This window comes from Chelonoidis abingdonii, chromosome 1 (assembly GCF_003597395.2).
Source record: "Chelonoidis abingdonii isolate Lonesome George chromosome 1, CheloAbing_2.0, whole genome shotgun sequence".
NCBI lineage: Eukaryota > Metazoa > Chordata > Testudines > Testudinidae > Chelonoidis > Chelonoidis abingdonii.
Genome location: NC_133769.1, coordinates 272365433 through 272381744, shown reverse-complemented (window position 1 = coordinate 272381744; position 16312 = coordinate 272365433). Strand labels below are relative to the sequence as shown.

Here is a 16312-nt window from a genome sequence, read left to right as displayed (position 1 = left end):
AACAAATGGACAAAAACGGACAAAACGTGTGCAGGTGTGTGGAAGGACAAGAGGAGTTATGGAAATAAAATCCACTGTTACTCAGTAAGGTCTGTACATATATGTGATGGTTACATTGAACTAGACTTTGTTTTTGTTAATTTGTGTTATTTTATCTCATTTCTGATAGATGATGTTTCAGAAACAAATTTTTAAGAGGGACTTGAACGATGAGGAGGTTTCGAGGAGCGTTTTCAAATGAATGGGGGCTACATGGAAGATGTCAAGTAGGCAGGAATCAGAGAGGAGACAGAAGGGAGGCTGAGATTTGTGTCAGCATTGAAAAACCATCAGGGAGTGCGGAAGGCCACCTAAAAGGAGACATATAGATTGAGGGTGAATAGCTGTAGGGCTTTAAAAGCCATGACAAGGAGTTTGAACTCAGTATGGATTACCAACGAAGGGATGCAATATTATAATAAAGGACTTGTGCAAAGCAACACATTACTACATTGGTTACACATGGTTCATATTTTCAAGCTTGTTTTCACAAGCATGGAGGCTAGGAACCTCAGCTGGTGTAAATCGTTATAGGTCATTGGTTTTGAGAGGGCTATGATAATTTCACCAACTGAGGATTTTTTTTTTAATTAGGGTTGGAAGGGACCTCAGGAGGTCATCTAGTCCAACCCCCTGCTCAAAGCAGGACTAATTCCCAGACAGATTTTTTTTGCCTCAGATCTCTAAATGCAGGGCCGGCTCCAGGCACCAGACCAGCAAGCAGGTGCTTGGGGCAGCCAACGGAGAAGTGCGGCACGTTCAGCTCTTCGGCAGCGGGTCCCTCAGTCCCTCTTGGAGCGAACGACCAGCTGCTGAATTGCCGCCAAAGACTGAAGCGGTGGCAGTAGAGCTGATCGTGATTGTGGCTTTTATTTTTTTTTGCTGCTTGGGGTGGCAAAAACCCTGGAGGTGGCCCTCTCAAGGACTGAACTCTCAACTCTGGGTTTAGCAGGCCAATTCTCAAACCACTGAGCTATCCCCCCATCAAACCAGTGGCACAGCCAGGAACAGAACCAAGGTCTTCTAAGTCCTAGACCAGTACCCTATTCACTAGGCCACACTGACACTGCTCCCCTAATATTTTTTTAATGTAAGCTTAGATTCTGGAGCACAATTCTGCAGATAGGAGTGAATTCTCTGACAAATTTAATGACCATGGAGTCCATAGGGCATTGACTACAATCCTCATTAGTGTAATGTCCATTGTTTGCATGTGTTATCATATATATTGTGTGTTTTCATTCAAAGTGTATTTTGAAGCTGGATCGTTTATATCAAGGCCATAAAATCTACCCTGGAGATAAAATACTTGCTATCATATTGAAACTGCTACCAGGTAATTTTAAGTATTTGTTCTTCGAGAGAAATACATTTATGTTCAGCCCACTAGAGTTTCCTCAGTGCGATATGTGATCATACACAAAGTCCTGATACCTGGAGGACAATCTGAAGCTACATTAAGCCATGATGGTAACCATCCTATCTTGCCAGAGCAGTAAGATCTAGCTAGAACACTAGCTTCTGATTGCTGTAGACAGACACAGCATTAGCTCCCCTGGTATTTGGTATGGGGTTGCTTAATTAGTGAACAAGGCAGATGGAACAAAAAAGAAAAAAGGGAGGAAGGCATTATCTATCTATCCATGCACACATGCTCATGCACACACAAATGATACTTACATCATACTTTTCACTAGCCCAGTCCAGCCAGTGTTCTCTTTTGGGGAACTGTTTTCTGCGATGCTGAAATCTGTTTTTGACAGCAAACTGTGAAAAGAACATTAATAAATTTGGATTAATTACATTGAATACCATTTAAATATGACACAACAAATATTTGTAACTACAAGGTAAAAGTGACATAAGAGAAACTGTCTTTCAGATCAATTTATATTCTTTTAAATTTATTTTTATTATTATTATTATTATTAAAAGGTGAATGTTTCTAAGAAACTGTTTTAAACACTTAAAGGAAGTGTTCTGCTATATGTCTCATATGTCTTGGATTCAGGAAAACGTTCCCAATATTAGAGGAAACCAATTCAGAAAAATAGGTAGTGCCTCTTAACACTGGGTGCTACTGGGAATTCTCTGAGGCCTTGTCTACACAGGTTTTTGCAGAGTACACTTTCAATGTTTAATAAAATAAGAAGATAGTTTCAGTTTTACACAGCAATTCTTCAGAATGGAATTACACTTTAAAGAGACATTTTGTTTACATGAAATATTAATATGCATTTTCTAATGAATTCCTCATGCCAACAACAAATATTATGTAGCTGTGCTAGAGTTACACTGGCAGACCTGTATGTGGGGAGCACAGGCCTGGAATAACGGGGGTACTACAGGTCAAGATTGAAGGAACCTGCATTAAGCCCCACTGAAGTCTCTACCACAGTTGTATCCTGATCTTATTTGAGGCCTCAATGATCCATGATAATACAACTAACTAGCTACATAATAACTAACATTTACTTAGCGGCTGGATTGTTAAAAAGTGGCTGATTTGAAATTAATTTAACGCAGGAGAATTTAATGTGTGTGTGTGTGTGATGCAACTCATTAGGCTCAATTAAGAAAAACAAACAGAAATCAGAGTGAGCCTCAAAAACTCAGAATCTTCTTTTACACCAAAAGATCAGATTAATTGTGACTGAAAAAATTCCAATATTATGATGGAATTTTACTCCTGACAGAAATGGAATAAACAGTTTGCAAACTACAAAGTTTATGAATGTCATAAAATTATCAATAAGTGATAAAGACCAACTCCATTTGAAAAGTCCAGCCATGGCTTTTCCAGGTAGTCTGGCATTACTTACTGCAACGCATTTGGAAACCTCGAGCATTATATTGCCTTGAGGATGAGCTTTCTTGTACATTTTGCTTCCAAGTACGAACACCACTACAATAAGTAAACAGAAAAACATTTCAGGATTGACTGAAACTAGAGGAAAACACTTTGGTATACAAAACATAATGACAAAGAGGTTAAAAAAACCCAAACCTGAGTGGGAAACAGCACTGTAAAGACCAATAACACAGTTATTAGCATATTTTTCAATTAATTTTTAATCAATCCAATATACTTTATCAGATTTTTAAACAGATTATTACGCAGTCCTTATTCAGGCAAACATCTGTTGTCTTCAGTGAGTAGGCAGTTTGCCTGAGTAAGGACAAAAACAAAACAAAACAGATGGGGACCTTAGGTCTGGTCCTGCTGTATTTCCCTAATACAACCTATAATTAAAGATGTAATTTTGGAAGAGCAAGTTTATTGGATATTGCAGCTATTTTATCCTCTATGGAACTCTGAAAGGCTTCTTATAACAAAATAATTCCTTGGTCTTTGTACTGCAATGCTCATTGAGCAGTGCAGCTGATAAAATGCAGTAGTTTTTCATAAGCAAGTAAATGGTTGGATACAGAAGGACAATGCAATATTTCACTAATGCATCTGCAGTTACTGTATTAATATATTTCTATTCTGTGCTCATCTGAATCTTGGATATTTGATGAAAGCTTTGAAAAACCTCCCTTATTTAAAGCTTTCACATTTATTTACTGCCCGTGAATGCTCCAAATAGTACCACATAAGCTAAAGCAAACTATGTCATGCAGAACATTTAGGGTTTATTTGAGGTTTTGTCACGAACACAGATAAGAGGCAGTATGTTCTTGTGCTGCCGCTGGGGCAACTTTCATGGGAGCTCCCCCACTGCTCCAGGAAGGGAATAAACTGCACCAGGTCTATAGCAGGCACAGAGCAGGCTCCCTGACATGCTGACACAGCAATGTACATTGTGGGGGGTAGAAACAAGGCTCTGCCCACTCCCATCCACGTGCATGAAGAGGAATGTAATAGCTCTGTGAATCTTGCTTCTCCTCTGGTGCAATCACCCATGATTTAGGTAGCTCGTGCAAGGGCATACGGGGACACATCTTGAACTCCTTTAAGCCCTAGCACTGCCATGCAGGCCAGGCCACAATTTGACCTTTAATAGTAAAACTATTTTTATTAGACAATTTCTCCTTAATTATCAGATTTTGATTTGACTGCTATTTCCAAAGCAAAGGTATCAAGCCTAACCCTTCATTTGTACCTCTAATATGAGAACTCTCTTACCCCCGATCAGGTTTTGGGATATTGTGAAGGAGCCAGGACTAGTAACCTGAGGAGATGTAGTCCATCAATTTTCTACTTTAATATTTCTGTCATAGTTTGAACCTTGTCCATAATACTATGTAACTCCTGATCAGTGGTACATAAATGTATATTTATATTTTACCTTTTTAGACTGCAGCAGCACACTCAAGCAATTACAATATATGGAGCTCTCTACCATGCAAATATATTTATCTACATGGTGTTAATCAGCAGTTATGCCAATGCTACATCAGGAATCCTGGATTATAAAGAACAAGGCAGCCTCCCCCTTTAACTCCACATTTCTAAGCAAATAGTCTTATTTTCCCTTCTCGTATAAAAAGTTGCCAATATAATAAAGAGAATTTATGCAAAAAATAAAATGGAAAACATGCAACATACTCAGTGAAACAGCCATGAGTGCGGCAGGCACTCCAAAGGCCAGTGGGTAACACTGTTGCTTGGTGTGAATTCCACATTCTTCTCCTGAAGGAATTAAAAAGCATTAGACAGAGTTTTGTATACTAGTGTCAGCTAGCAATGAAGCTATAAAATTTACCTAGGAGTATACTAGCCTGCTAGCAACTAATCTGTCTCGCTCTGGCAGTTTAGTCAGCTTTCTAGTCAAACTATTAAATAAAGTCCTATCTTTCTTCTTTTGGTTGACTCTTTCTGTTCAAACCACAGAAGGAATTTTCAATGATATACCAGAAAAAAAGGTCTCTCATATTTTTTCATATGCTCATCTGCCATCTATCCTAGGAAGGATAGTAAATTGTGTTAACTCATAATAAAATGACAGCAACAAACTGGAATAGAATGCCAGAAGTCGAAAGGTCCAAGTCTGAGCTACATTTATTTGGGATCATTTGTATATTTCTCTCATGGCTTTGCCATTCTTGAGAAAGCAGCCATTCCAAAGTCATGCCAATAAAATCTATAATCCATCGTACAGTGCAACACATACTCCACTTACAGATGTATGTGTGTACATGTGTGTATAGACACTACACTATGTAATCAGAGTTAAACATAGAAAGAAAGGACAGAAAAACAAGTATATTTAATAATGTACAGTTTATTAAGGAATGAACCCAGATACTGATGATTTAGAATTTGTTTTACATTTAGCAAGACATCACTTCCCTTAAAGAAAAATCAATGAGACCTTTATAATTAGAACACATAAAAGCTTCCATTTTGATAGTAGTAAAATTTTGACTTATTTGTTGTATATTTTAAGTGTGTATGGGTCTATATATTATGTATATGTGCATCTTCTGTAATACCCTTAAGCCTCTGAACAAAAAGCTCCCTTTCTTCTTTCCCTTTTCCCCTCACAAAATAGAGAAATCTAACAATATTATTTTCCTCTCCTTTTTTGATGATTTTAGAGGTGATTTAAAAGATGCTGTGTTAAATATCACTGTAGAACGAAGCCTTCTTTGAGCTACAAGAGCCACAGCAGCAGTGCTGGCTTCCCCATCTTCCTATCGGGTGTGAAAGTAGTGCAGTCTCCATGGTCATTCAATTTTTAGCCTCTCTGAGACTGCCAAGAAAGATGTCCATTAGCATGAACTATGACAGTGAGGTTTTGCAATATTGACATTTCTATATTAGAAATAAACTGAAACTATAAACATGTCTCATAAGCCATCAGATGGTAATGACTTCTGGGTGGACTCAAAGTAGTTGCCTAAAACTAAAATACCCTTATCCAGTACTAATCCAAGAACTGATCCAGCCCGCTGCCTTATTCTTTTTTGCTATGCTGTTTAACCAGTTTGTAGACAACAACAGTGCAAGTTTACCTCTGAGAATTGGAGTGATTATAGTAGAGAGGAGACTTCCGGCATTAACAGACAAATAAAACAGAGAGAAGAATCTATTTCTTTGTTTTTCCTGCAGTGAGAGTAAGAAAATAAATTTGAAAAGAACTATTTAGAACAAGGTTATTCAGTATTATGTAGATCAGACTCTGCTGGCCTAAATTACAGTGTAAGATTAGAGTCCGCCCAATATTTAGTACAGATCACACAGTGTATGTATTTGTAGAGAACACTGTAGTAGGATCTAGATCTTCTTTTGGACACCCAAGTACCAGAGCAATGGGCATATCTATTATTATTAAAAAACGAAATATGAGTCCAATTATGTTTGAAAAATATTGTTACCTGTTCCTCTTCAAACTGATCTCCACCAAATGCTGATACACAGGGCTTGATTCCGCCAGTACCAAAAGCAATTAAGATCAGGCCAATCATAGACAGACCACTAAGGAAGGGAGAAAATGTCACTCAGTTTACTTTAGAATAGGTAAAGGAACATCACACAAGGAGAAATGCCCATGCTTGCTAACAGCAACAGCATTAAACAAAGGAATTCTTAACTGTGTCATAACATTCAAAAATGTCATTGACCGGTTTCTGGACTATATATGCCACTGGGGTGGCTTGAAGGAAATGTAATGGGCTGGAGAAGAATTATCCCAGTGCAGGAACAGCACAAGGGCTGCGTTAAGCAGCCCTACACTGCTCCGATTAGATGTACCAGCTTGGAGGGCATGCTGGGGCCAGGGACACAAGGTGGTGCATGAGGGATGGAGGTGCAATTGTAACACTAAGCACTGTGGACATTCTGAACTTCAGAGAGCTTCAGAGAGCTTATAGGCAGCTCAGGCAAAGCTGCTGTAACTTAAAGCAGCTCCTGGGACTGAGCTACCTTATACGGGGCCATTTCAGGCCCTGCAGCAGCCCAGAATGCAGGCAGTAGAAAGCGGACATAAAACCATCTTTGTCCCTGCTCATCCTGGCCCGTGCTTTCTGTCCTGGAATTGCAGGACAGTCTCTAGCACAGAGGTCGGCAACCTCTGGCACGCGACTCGCCAGGATAAGCACCCTGGTGGGCCAGGCCAATTAGTTTACCTGCCCTGTCGGCAGGTTTGGTGGACCGCAGCTCCCACTGGCCGCGGTTCACCATCCCAGGCCAATGAGGGCGGTGGGAAGCAGTGCGGGCAAGGGATGTGCTGTGCCAGAAAGCAAAGATAAAGTAATGAACTTTAGTTTATTCTTAAGATATTCTTTCTTGGCTCATTTATCCGGGAGAAATACTCTATTTTATTCAGGAGTATGATATACTTTCCTTGGAAATCAAGGTGTAGTTTTATGAAGCAATATGAATGGTATCATGTGTTGCATAATATATTTCTGGATCTTAAAATTCCAGCTCCAAAATCAGATGAAAGTAAAATAGGATATTTTATTAACTACAAAGTTTCAGAGAACCTCTTTTGCACAAACCTTGTGCAGTGATGAAAATCTGTAGTCTGACTAGCAAAACTCATAAAATGTATAGTTCATACTCAATATAGAGTTAGTCTGCCTTTGTAATCATTCTCTTATAGAGCTGAGATTTAAAATAAAATTTGAAAGAAAGAGATCTGCCTTGAGGTAAATGACTGCCTCATTTAATTTAAGTGAAATCAGTATGGTTTGAATTTTGCACACATCCTGTGAAACTTTTCAGGTGCATAAAAATAAAAGGGAGAACTGTTTAAGTAGTGAACTACACAGGTTCTCTTCTCTAAAACTATTCAATCTTGGGGAAACTGATTGTGTAAATTCAAGTTGCTCTAGGGCAGGTTTTTAAGCAGCAGACCAATATAGGTTTCAGTGTTCTTTGCCACATTATAGCTGTCATATAACCTGGATATGACAGTTTCCTTATAAAAGCAGCAGTAAATAAGGAGAGGCTGATCATTAGACAATTAAAGCAACAAGTACAGTAAATTAAAGAACTAAATTATTCCATCATGCATTAATCTGGAAGACAGAATGTGTAATGCAACTTACACGTGCAATGGAATGTTATCAGGAGTTCCATCCCTGTTATAGTCTGTCATGTCATTTATGGAACTTACTGCCATGATGGCCTGTCCAATGGTATAAACAATGGACAGAGAGATAATGGTCCTGTTGTAAAGGAAGAAGACAGAAAATATGTTTTTTAACTGCATAGCTAACTCAGATTTCTTTCTAGTTCACAAAATGTTTCAGGCAGAAAGATAATTGGTTAGAATAAACAGGATGAATAAATCCACTCTGAAATAGCTATGAGACTCTTATTACAAGATACTGTAAATATATCAAAACATTTCCTGAATAATAAACAATTTATCCCATACCAGTTATACTTTTGATATTTTATTTTAAAAGTAGTCTCTGCTTCAGCAAAATCCATAATTTAATTATATTACTTAATTAAATTAAATAAAAGCAGCAAACAGTCCTGTGGCACCTCACAGACTAACAGACATTTTGGAGCATGAGCTTTCGTGGGTGAATACCCACTTCATCAGATGCATGCAGTGGAAATCTTCAGGGGCAGATATATATATGCAAGCAAGAAGCAGGCTAGAGATAACAAGGTTAGTTCAATCAGGGAGGATGAGGCCCTCTTCTAGCAGCTGAGGTGTGAAAACTAAGGAAGGAGAAACTGGTTTTGAAGCTGGCAAGCCATTCACAATCTTTGTTTAATCCTGAGCTGATGGTGTCAAATTTGCAGATGAACTGAAGCTCAGCAGTTTCTCTTTGAAGTCTGTCCTTGAAGTTTTTTGGCTGCAGAGGGTCACCTTAATATCTGCTATGTGTGGCAGGGAGGTTGAAGTGTTCTCCTACAAGTTTTTGTATATTGCCATTCCTAATATCTGATTGTGTCCATTTATCCTTTCCATAGAGACTGTCCAGTTTGGCGATGTACATAGCAGAGGGCATTGCTGGCATATGATGGCATATATTACATTCGTGGACGTGCAGTGAATGAACCGGTGATGGTGTGGCTGATCTGGTTAGATCCTGTGATGGTGTCGCTGGTGTAGATAAGTGGGCAGAGTTGGCATCGAGGTTTGTTACATGGATTGGTTCTGAGTCAGGTTACTATGGTGCAGTGTGCAGTTACTGGTGAGAATATGCTTCAGATTGCCAGCTTGTCTGTGGACGAGGATGGCCTGCCACCCAAGCCTGTGAAAGTGTGGGATCATTGTCCAGGATGTGTTGTAGATCCCTGATGATGCATGGAGGGTTTAGCTGAGGACTGTATGTGATGGCAGTGGAGTCCTGTTGGTTTCTTTCTTGGTTTGTCTGCAGTAGGAAGCTCTGGGTACACATCTGGCTCTGTTGATCTGTTTCCTCATTTCTCGTGTGGGTTTATAGTTTGAGAATGCTTGGTGTTTGAAGATGTTGGTCTCTGTCTAGGGGTTAGAGCAGATGCGGTTGTACCTCAGTGCTGGCTGTAGACAATGGATCGTGTGTGAGGATAAAGGCACAGAGCTCAGCAGCCAGTTGTGCTTGCGCATCATCAGGGATACTGCTTCTGACAGTTGTATTCCATCTGTGTGTGGGATGTTTGTGTAGAAAGCCTCACCATGGTGGCTAGGATGCTGTTTTCTGAAGGTCACCAATGCATTGTAGTTTCCTCAGGAAATCAGTGTGTCACGGAGATAGCTGGAGTGCTGTGGCATAGGGTCTGGTACAGAGTCCATATATCCAGACGTCTCAGTGAGAATGCCATGCCTGAGATGATGAGGCATCCCAGGATTTCCAGGTTTGTGATCTTGGTAGTAGATAGAATAACCCTGGTCGGGGCTCTAAGGTATGTTGATTTGTTCCGGTGTTAGTGTAGGAGTGTCCTGAGTAGATGGTGCGTTTCTTAGTGTATCCTCAGTGGGATCTGAGAAGTGGCCTGAGAATTGGTATTGGGAATGTCTGGTGGCCTCTTGGTAGTCACCTGTTCATGATGACAACAGCACCTCCTTTATCAGCCTCTTGATGAGAATGTCAGGGTGGTTTCTGAGGCTGTGGATGGCATGCTTCTGACGACTTGGTTATTAGAGCAAGCGATGTTGTTTTTCCACAATTTCTGCCTGTGGCACGTCGGCGGAAGCATTCATGTATAGGTCCAGACGTATTTCGACCCTCAGGAGGAGTCCATACGGAGTCTTCTTCTTGTGCTGTTGGTGGAGGGTATCTGTGTATCAGTGCACTGTTCAGTGTTGTCCTGAAAATATATTTGAGTCGGAGACGGTGAAAGTAGGCTTCCATATTGCCGCAGAACTGTATCATGTTGGTGGGTGGCAGGGCAGAAAGAGAGTCCCCGAGATAGTCCAGAGAAAAGTCTGTTCTGAGTGGAGTTGGATAGATTGAGGATATGTTGGTGTTAGGGGTACCACGTGTGTTGCCCATGTGGCAGGTAGGAGTTTAGACAGTTTACAGTCCTTTTTCCTTTGTAGAGAGGTGAAGTGAGTAATGTAGATCTCCTGTTTTATTTAGAGAAGTCCGTTTGTATGGAAGTTGGTTTTATGAGAGTCCCAGGTGGAGAGTCTTTTTTTGATGTTTTCCTGTTGCTGTATAGGTGCGATCAGGTGGTTCCTCAGTTTCTTTGATGAGTATGGCATACTCTCACTGTGGTCTGTGTAGTATGTAGATAGCAGTGAATTTTTACCTTTAGTCCACTTGGTATGATGTCCATCCATTTGCATTTGGAAGGGAGATGATATCTGTCTGTATCTGTGCAAGTTTCTTCATGAGGTGATGGATTTCCACTCCATACGGCAAATGCAGTGCCTTGCTGGTGTCAAGTATCGAGGAGGGTAGCCGTGTTAGTCTGGATCTGTAAAAGCAGTAAGAGTCCTGTGGCACCTTATAGACTAACAGATTTGGAGCATGAGCTTTTATGGGTGAATACCCACTTCGTCGGATGCATATAGTGGAAATCTCCAGGGCAGGTATATATATGCAAGCAAGAAGCAGGCTAGAGATAACAGGGTTAGTTCAATCAGAGGAATGAGGCCCTCTTCTAGCAGCTGAGGTGTGAAACCAAGGAGGAAAAAACAATAACCTCGTTATCTCTAGCTTGCTTGCATGCATATATATACCTGCCCCTGGAAATTTCCACTACATGCATCCGACGAAGTGGATATTCACCCACGAAAGCTCATGCTCCAAAACATCTGTTAGTCTATAAGGTGCCACAGGATTCTTTGCTGCTTTTACAGATCCAGACTAACACAGCTACTCCTCTGATAAATTAAAGTAAGATAATGAGACAAAAGATATTAGAAAAAAGGCATGTATTCTGGCCTTTTATTTAACATCTACATATTGTGATTGCACCATCAGTCAGTGCTTCAGTGATTGCCTCTTTAATAACCAAGTGAGGGAAAATAGTAAGATTGTGAAAGTCCTTTTGTCCTATTTAATATATTGTGAAATTTAAATTGTATATGCATTATACCAACAATATGCAACCTATGCTCTGGGTACATAACTATTTATAGTTCTCTATTTTTCTTCATTGAAACTTCAGGGGGGAAATAATGAAAACTACACAAAAGTATCTTCAGAAATAATGAGAATAGCCCATTAGCTGGTTCACTCAGATTATAGTGTATTCATCTATGAAAGACTAAAATTCAAGACTAGCATCAGGATAGTAGTGCCGACGGTAGCACCAAATGTGACTTTCTCTGTTGCCATGGCATTGGGCAACTGAGTGTGCATATTGTTGTGTGATCAAGAAACTCATAACTTTAAACGTGCATCCATTCTTGTTTCACAAAGCCCTTAAACATGTTCTTTACTTTAACTTCAGTGGGACTTAAACATGTGATTAAATGTTCTGCTGAATGTGTTCTTAGTACAAATCCACAAACATATACATTTTTCTTTAATCTCTGTCAGTTATAATAATTTTGGGTATTAGTGTTAACAGCAATGGGAAAAACATTTCAGATAGGAGTGTGATTTTGTCTGAGCTGACAGTGAGAAAATCTTGTTGCTGTTCTTTATTTGGGAGTCTCAGATACTACAGTGATAAGGGCCCTGTAAGTAATAGAGAGACAATTTATGTCAGGGGTGGCCAAACTTACCGACCTTCTGAGCTGCACAGGACAATCTTCAGAAGTTCGAGAGCCAGGGCACCACTGCTGGGGCTCAGGGCTTCTGCCCTACTCCTGCTGAAGCTTGAGCCCCAGCAGGCGTAATACCCTCCTACTTCTGCTGAAGCCCTAATACCCCCCTTCCTGTTGGGCAGAAGCCCCTAATCCCACCAACCCACTTCAAGGTAGAGGTCCCACGCTCCCCCTCCAACCCGAGTGTGGTAGGTTAAGAATAGGAGGGTACCCTGAGGGGGGCTCCATGAGCCACACTTCAACTGTAAAAGAGCCGCATGCAGCTCACAAGCCACGGTTTGGCCATCCCTGATTTATGCAATTGGGTCTGTATGATTTACATGTATGTACAGCACATTGCAAAAGTGCTATGTATCCTTTTCCACAGACTAGAGCTCCCTATCCAACAAAGTATGGAGAAAGTCCCTGAGGGTACTCCCACAAAGTGATAGCGTACAGGTACAGTAGATGGGTTACTTGAGGATTGAACCTCCATGATATTAATGCTATAATTATTAGTACTTTGGCTAACCTCCACACAGTCCTGTCTGTTAACCTTCCTCATGAACTTTACAGTAGTAGCTTTTTGCTTCAAAAATTACCCAAAAGCATATTTTAGAAGTAAATCAAAAGTTTTATATTATTCCCACTTGCCAAGACTCAAGTTCTAGGTTCCAACAGAGTAGTCCCATTGATCTCACAGTAAGCTTTTGCAAGATCAGGGATTTAAACAGCGTTGACAATCTGATATAAATCAATTATTGTACAAAAAACACAGAATCCTAAACCATGGTTTTGATAAATGAGTTAAAAGTTGAAGGGTGGAATTCACAAAGGGGACACAGGTGCTACTTTAGACCTCTAAGTCCAACATTTAGGTCCAACAGGCAATCACAACCTTCTGCTTGGATGCCACATAACCCTATGGTATACATACATATAGATCAGGGATGGGCAAACTATGGGCTGGGGGCCTCATCCAGCCCTTCAGATGTTTTAATCCAGCCCTTGAGCTCCCACCAGAAATCAGGGTCCAGGGCTTGCCCTGCTCTGGCGCTCCAGCCAGGGAGCAGGGTCAGGGGCTTGAGCTGCTCTGCACATGCCATGGCACCACACGGCTCCCAGAAGCAACAGCATGTCCCCACTCCGGCTCCTACATGTAGGAGCAGCCAAGGGGCTCCACACGCTGCTGCTGCCTCAAGTGCCACCCCTGTAGCTCCCATTGGCCTGGAACCACAGCCAATGAGAACTGAAGGGGTGATGCCTGCGGACGGGGCAGCGTGTACAACTGCCTGGCTGCCCTCTGCATAGGAGCTGGAGGGGAAAATGCAACTGCTTCTGGGAGCTCCTTGAGGGAAGTGCCACCTGGATCCTGCATCCCTGACTCCCTCCTGTGCCCCAACCCCCTGACCCAACCCTGATCCCTCCAAACCCCTTGGTCCTAGCCCGGAGAACCCTCCTGCACACTCAACCCCTCATTCTCAGCCCCAGCCCAGAGCTCGCAGCCCCAGCCAGATCACCCTTCTGCACCCCAACCCCCTACCCCAGCCCGGACCCCCTCCCGTATCCTGAACTCCTGACTTTTGGGCCTACCCAAGAGCCTGCACCCCCACTCAGAGCCCTCACCCCCTCCCGCACCCAACCCCCAATTTTGTGAGCATGCATGGCCCGCCATACAATTTCCACACGCAGATGTGGCCCTCGGGCCAAAAAGTTTGCCCACCACTGATATAGATACCTCTGTTTCCTCCATTAAAGTCTTCAAAGAGCCTAAGTTTCAGTGGCTGGGCATGCACACAGCTGACTAAATCTTGACACCAATCAGTAGATTGGTGCCTAACTAATTCGCCAGCTTCAGTGGGACCAGAAATGATGTATTCCCAGACTATCTTGCCTTCAGGGCCTGATCAGGTAGGCATGCTCAAAGCATACCTACCCCCCACAAAAGACAATGACAACAGAGATGCCCTCCCCCCCTTATAACCTTTAGTTTAGTGGTTAGAGTACTTACCCTGGACCTGGGAGACCCAGGTTTAAATCTACCCTCTGCCTGAGGCAGAGAGAGGATTTGAATGTGAATTTCCCAATTCTAGGGTGAGTGCTGGGCTATGCAGCAGTCTGGAGCAGAGCTCTCCTGTTGAAGTGGTTCTACTGTGTATAAATAATTAAATATTTGGCAAAAGAATTAGAACTTGAGTCTTTTACCTCACTGGTGAGTGCCCTACCTGAATCATTCTCACACTCTCTTTGCTCCAATGAATATTTCTGTCAGTGACTTGAGCTTTTCCTTACTTCCAGTTCTGAGTGAAATCTACTAAAACTTGAAGCCTCTCTACAAATCTGAATTCATGAACACCAGCTCCTGACAGAGTATTCTTGAATCCTGAAGGTGGTTTAAAACACTCTTTCCCTAAAGCAACAGTTGGAATTTCATTGCTTTTTTCAGTCATGCCTTCATTTGATTATTTTGCTTTTTAAATAAGCACTCACTTGAACTTTCCCAGCCAGGAGTCAGCAACGATTGCTCCAAGGATTGGAGTCAAATAGCACAGAGCAACAAATGTGTGGTAGATGGCTGTAGATAGGTTATCATCCCAGTGGAGAAAATATTTGAAGTACAGAACAAGCACAGCTACAAGGGGGAACAAAACAATCTGTTAGGGAGGTGACAATCAGTAACTGAAACCAAAAACAGGTGAAGATTGAAAAGGAAGTTACCTCGCATTCCATAGTAGGAGAATCTTTCACAGAACTCATTGATGACAATGAAGAAAATGCTGAGTGGATAACCAAAGCAACTTGGCTGAAGGGGAACAATGGTACAATGTGAATTCCAACAAAGCCACGAAATGTATAAAGACGATCATTATTTGGTCTCAATTCATAAATCTAATCCAAGTCAGTACAAATTTTACTAGTTACAGGTCAGTTATTGCATACCAGTGTAGTTAGATCTATTGACTGCAATGGAGCTAGGCAAAACTGTAATTGAATAAAAACTTCATGTATTGCATATTTAGGATGCTAGGTTTCTAATGTCTAGAGTAGGTCTGACTAGTATCCCAAAATATGCAAAACACTGTTATTATTCAATTACATTTTAATATTAAACTCTAGTGACATTTTTAGAGCTCTCTTGTCAGGTGCAAATGATGAACCATTAGTGTTGGACTAAAGCAAATATTCCAGAAAGACAACCAGTCTTGATATGAAAACATCAAAAAGAGAAAGAGAATCCTCCACTTCCCTTGGTAGTTTGTTCCAGTGGTTAAACACCCTCACTGTTAACATTTGTGCCTGATTTCTGATTTGAATTTGTCTGCCTTCAGCTTCCAGATACTGGTTCTTGTGTACCTTTTCCCACTAGATTAAAGAACCCTGTAGAACCCAGTATTTCCACCCAGTGAAGATAAAGTTTAGGCATGCAAATACATGAGTATATTACTGTGAGTATTTGCATGCTGGATCTTTTAGGCCATAAGAGTTGATGATTCATGAATTATTGAGTTGCATAGCCATGCTGAGTACTGAGGTGAGAGCAACAGAGTACAAAATTAGGCAAATACAACCAACATATGTGCATAGATCTTTAAAAACCTTTTCTAAGCTAAAATGCTCTGCATACTGGTTAATGTTCTTGAGCCAATAATCATTACTGTTTTATCTGCCCTGAAACTGGAATCTGTACGCTCTTTGATACACAAACTGAAATGCCATCTAGTATATTTTCACTGTGACTTTGACAAGTACCTCTGTGCGATCACCTTGAATGTGTTTTGTACCTCTACAAGATAATAGAGTATTATGAATCACAACAGATACCTCTACATCTCAGCAGCAACAGCACACTAGCTTCACAGACTACTGGGCCATGTCTTAACTCTGGCCTTCTCAGTGTCAGTACAGTTCTACAAATATAGTACAGATCTAAAATATGGACTAACTGCAAAAAATACACAAGATCTGGATTTTTAGCTGTAAATATAGGAAACTTTCTATCTACCAAATTAAGAAAAAAGGATTCCAATGGGGAATGGATAATAGATGGATAACAAAAGGTGTTTGAATTCAGACCTATAGGAACAGGAGACAGTAAATTCCATGCAAGGCCAAAACACAACCTAAAGCATCCCACATGGAACCTGAAGGCTAATGCGATGGACACTTTCAAAATGTCT

The 16312-nt window shown here is 41.0% G+C and overlaps 1 protein-coding gene across 1 annotated transcript in view; it reads right to left on the bottom strand.

Moving 5' to 3' along the window:
- The window catches only part of SLC15A1 (solute carrier family 15 member 1), a 72780-nt gene that overhangs the window by 22919 nt on the left and 33549 nt on the right, over positions 1–16312 (bottom strand). Inside the window, exons 3-10 of the mRNA XM_075064695.1 lie at positions 14853–14937; positions 14625–14766; positions 8041–8160; positions 6364–6463; positions 6001–6091; positions 4592–4675; positions 2862–2944; positions 1720–1806 (exon numbers count right to left, since the gene is read on the bottom strand). Of these exons, the coding sequence (XP_074920796.1) occupies positions 1720–1806; positions 2862–2944; positions 4592–4675; positions 6001–6091; positions 6364–6463; positions 8041–8160; positions 14625–14766; positions 14853–14937 (792 nt within the window). The remainder of the gene's footprint in view (positions 1–1719; positions 1807–2861; positions 2945–4591; positions 4676–6000; positions 6092–6363; positions 6464–8040; positions 8161–14624; positions 14767–14852; positions 14938–16312) is intronic.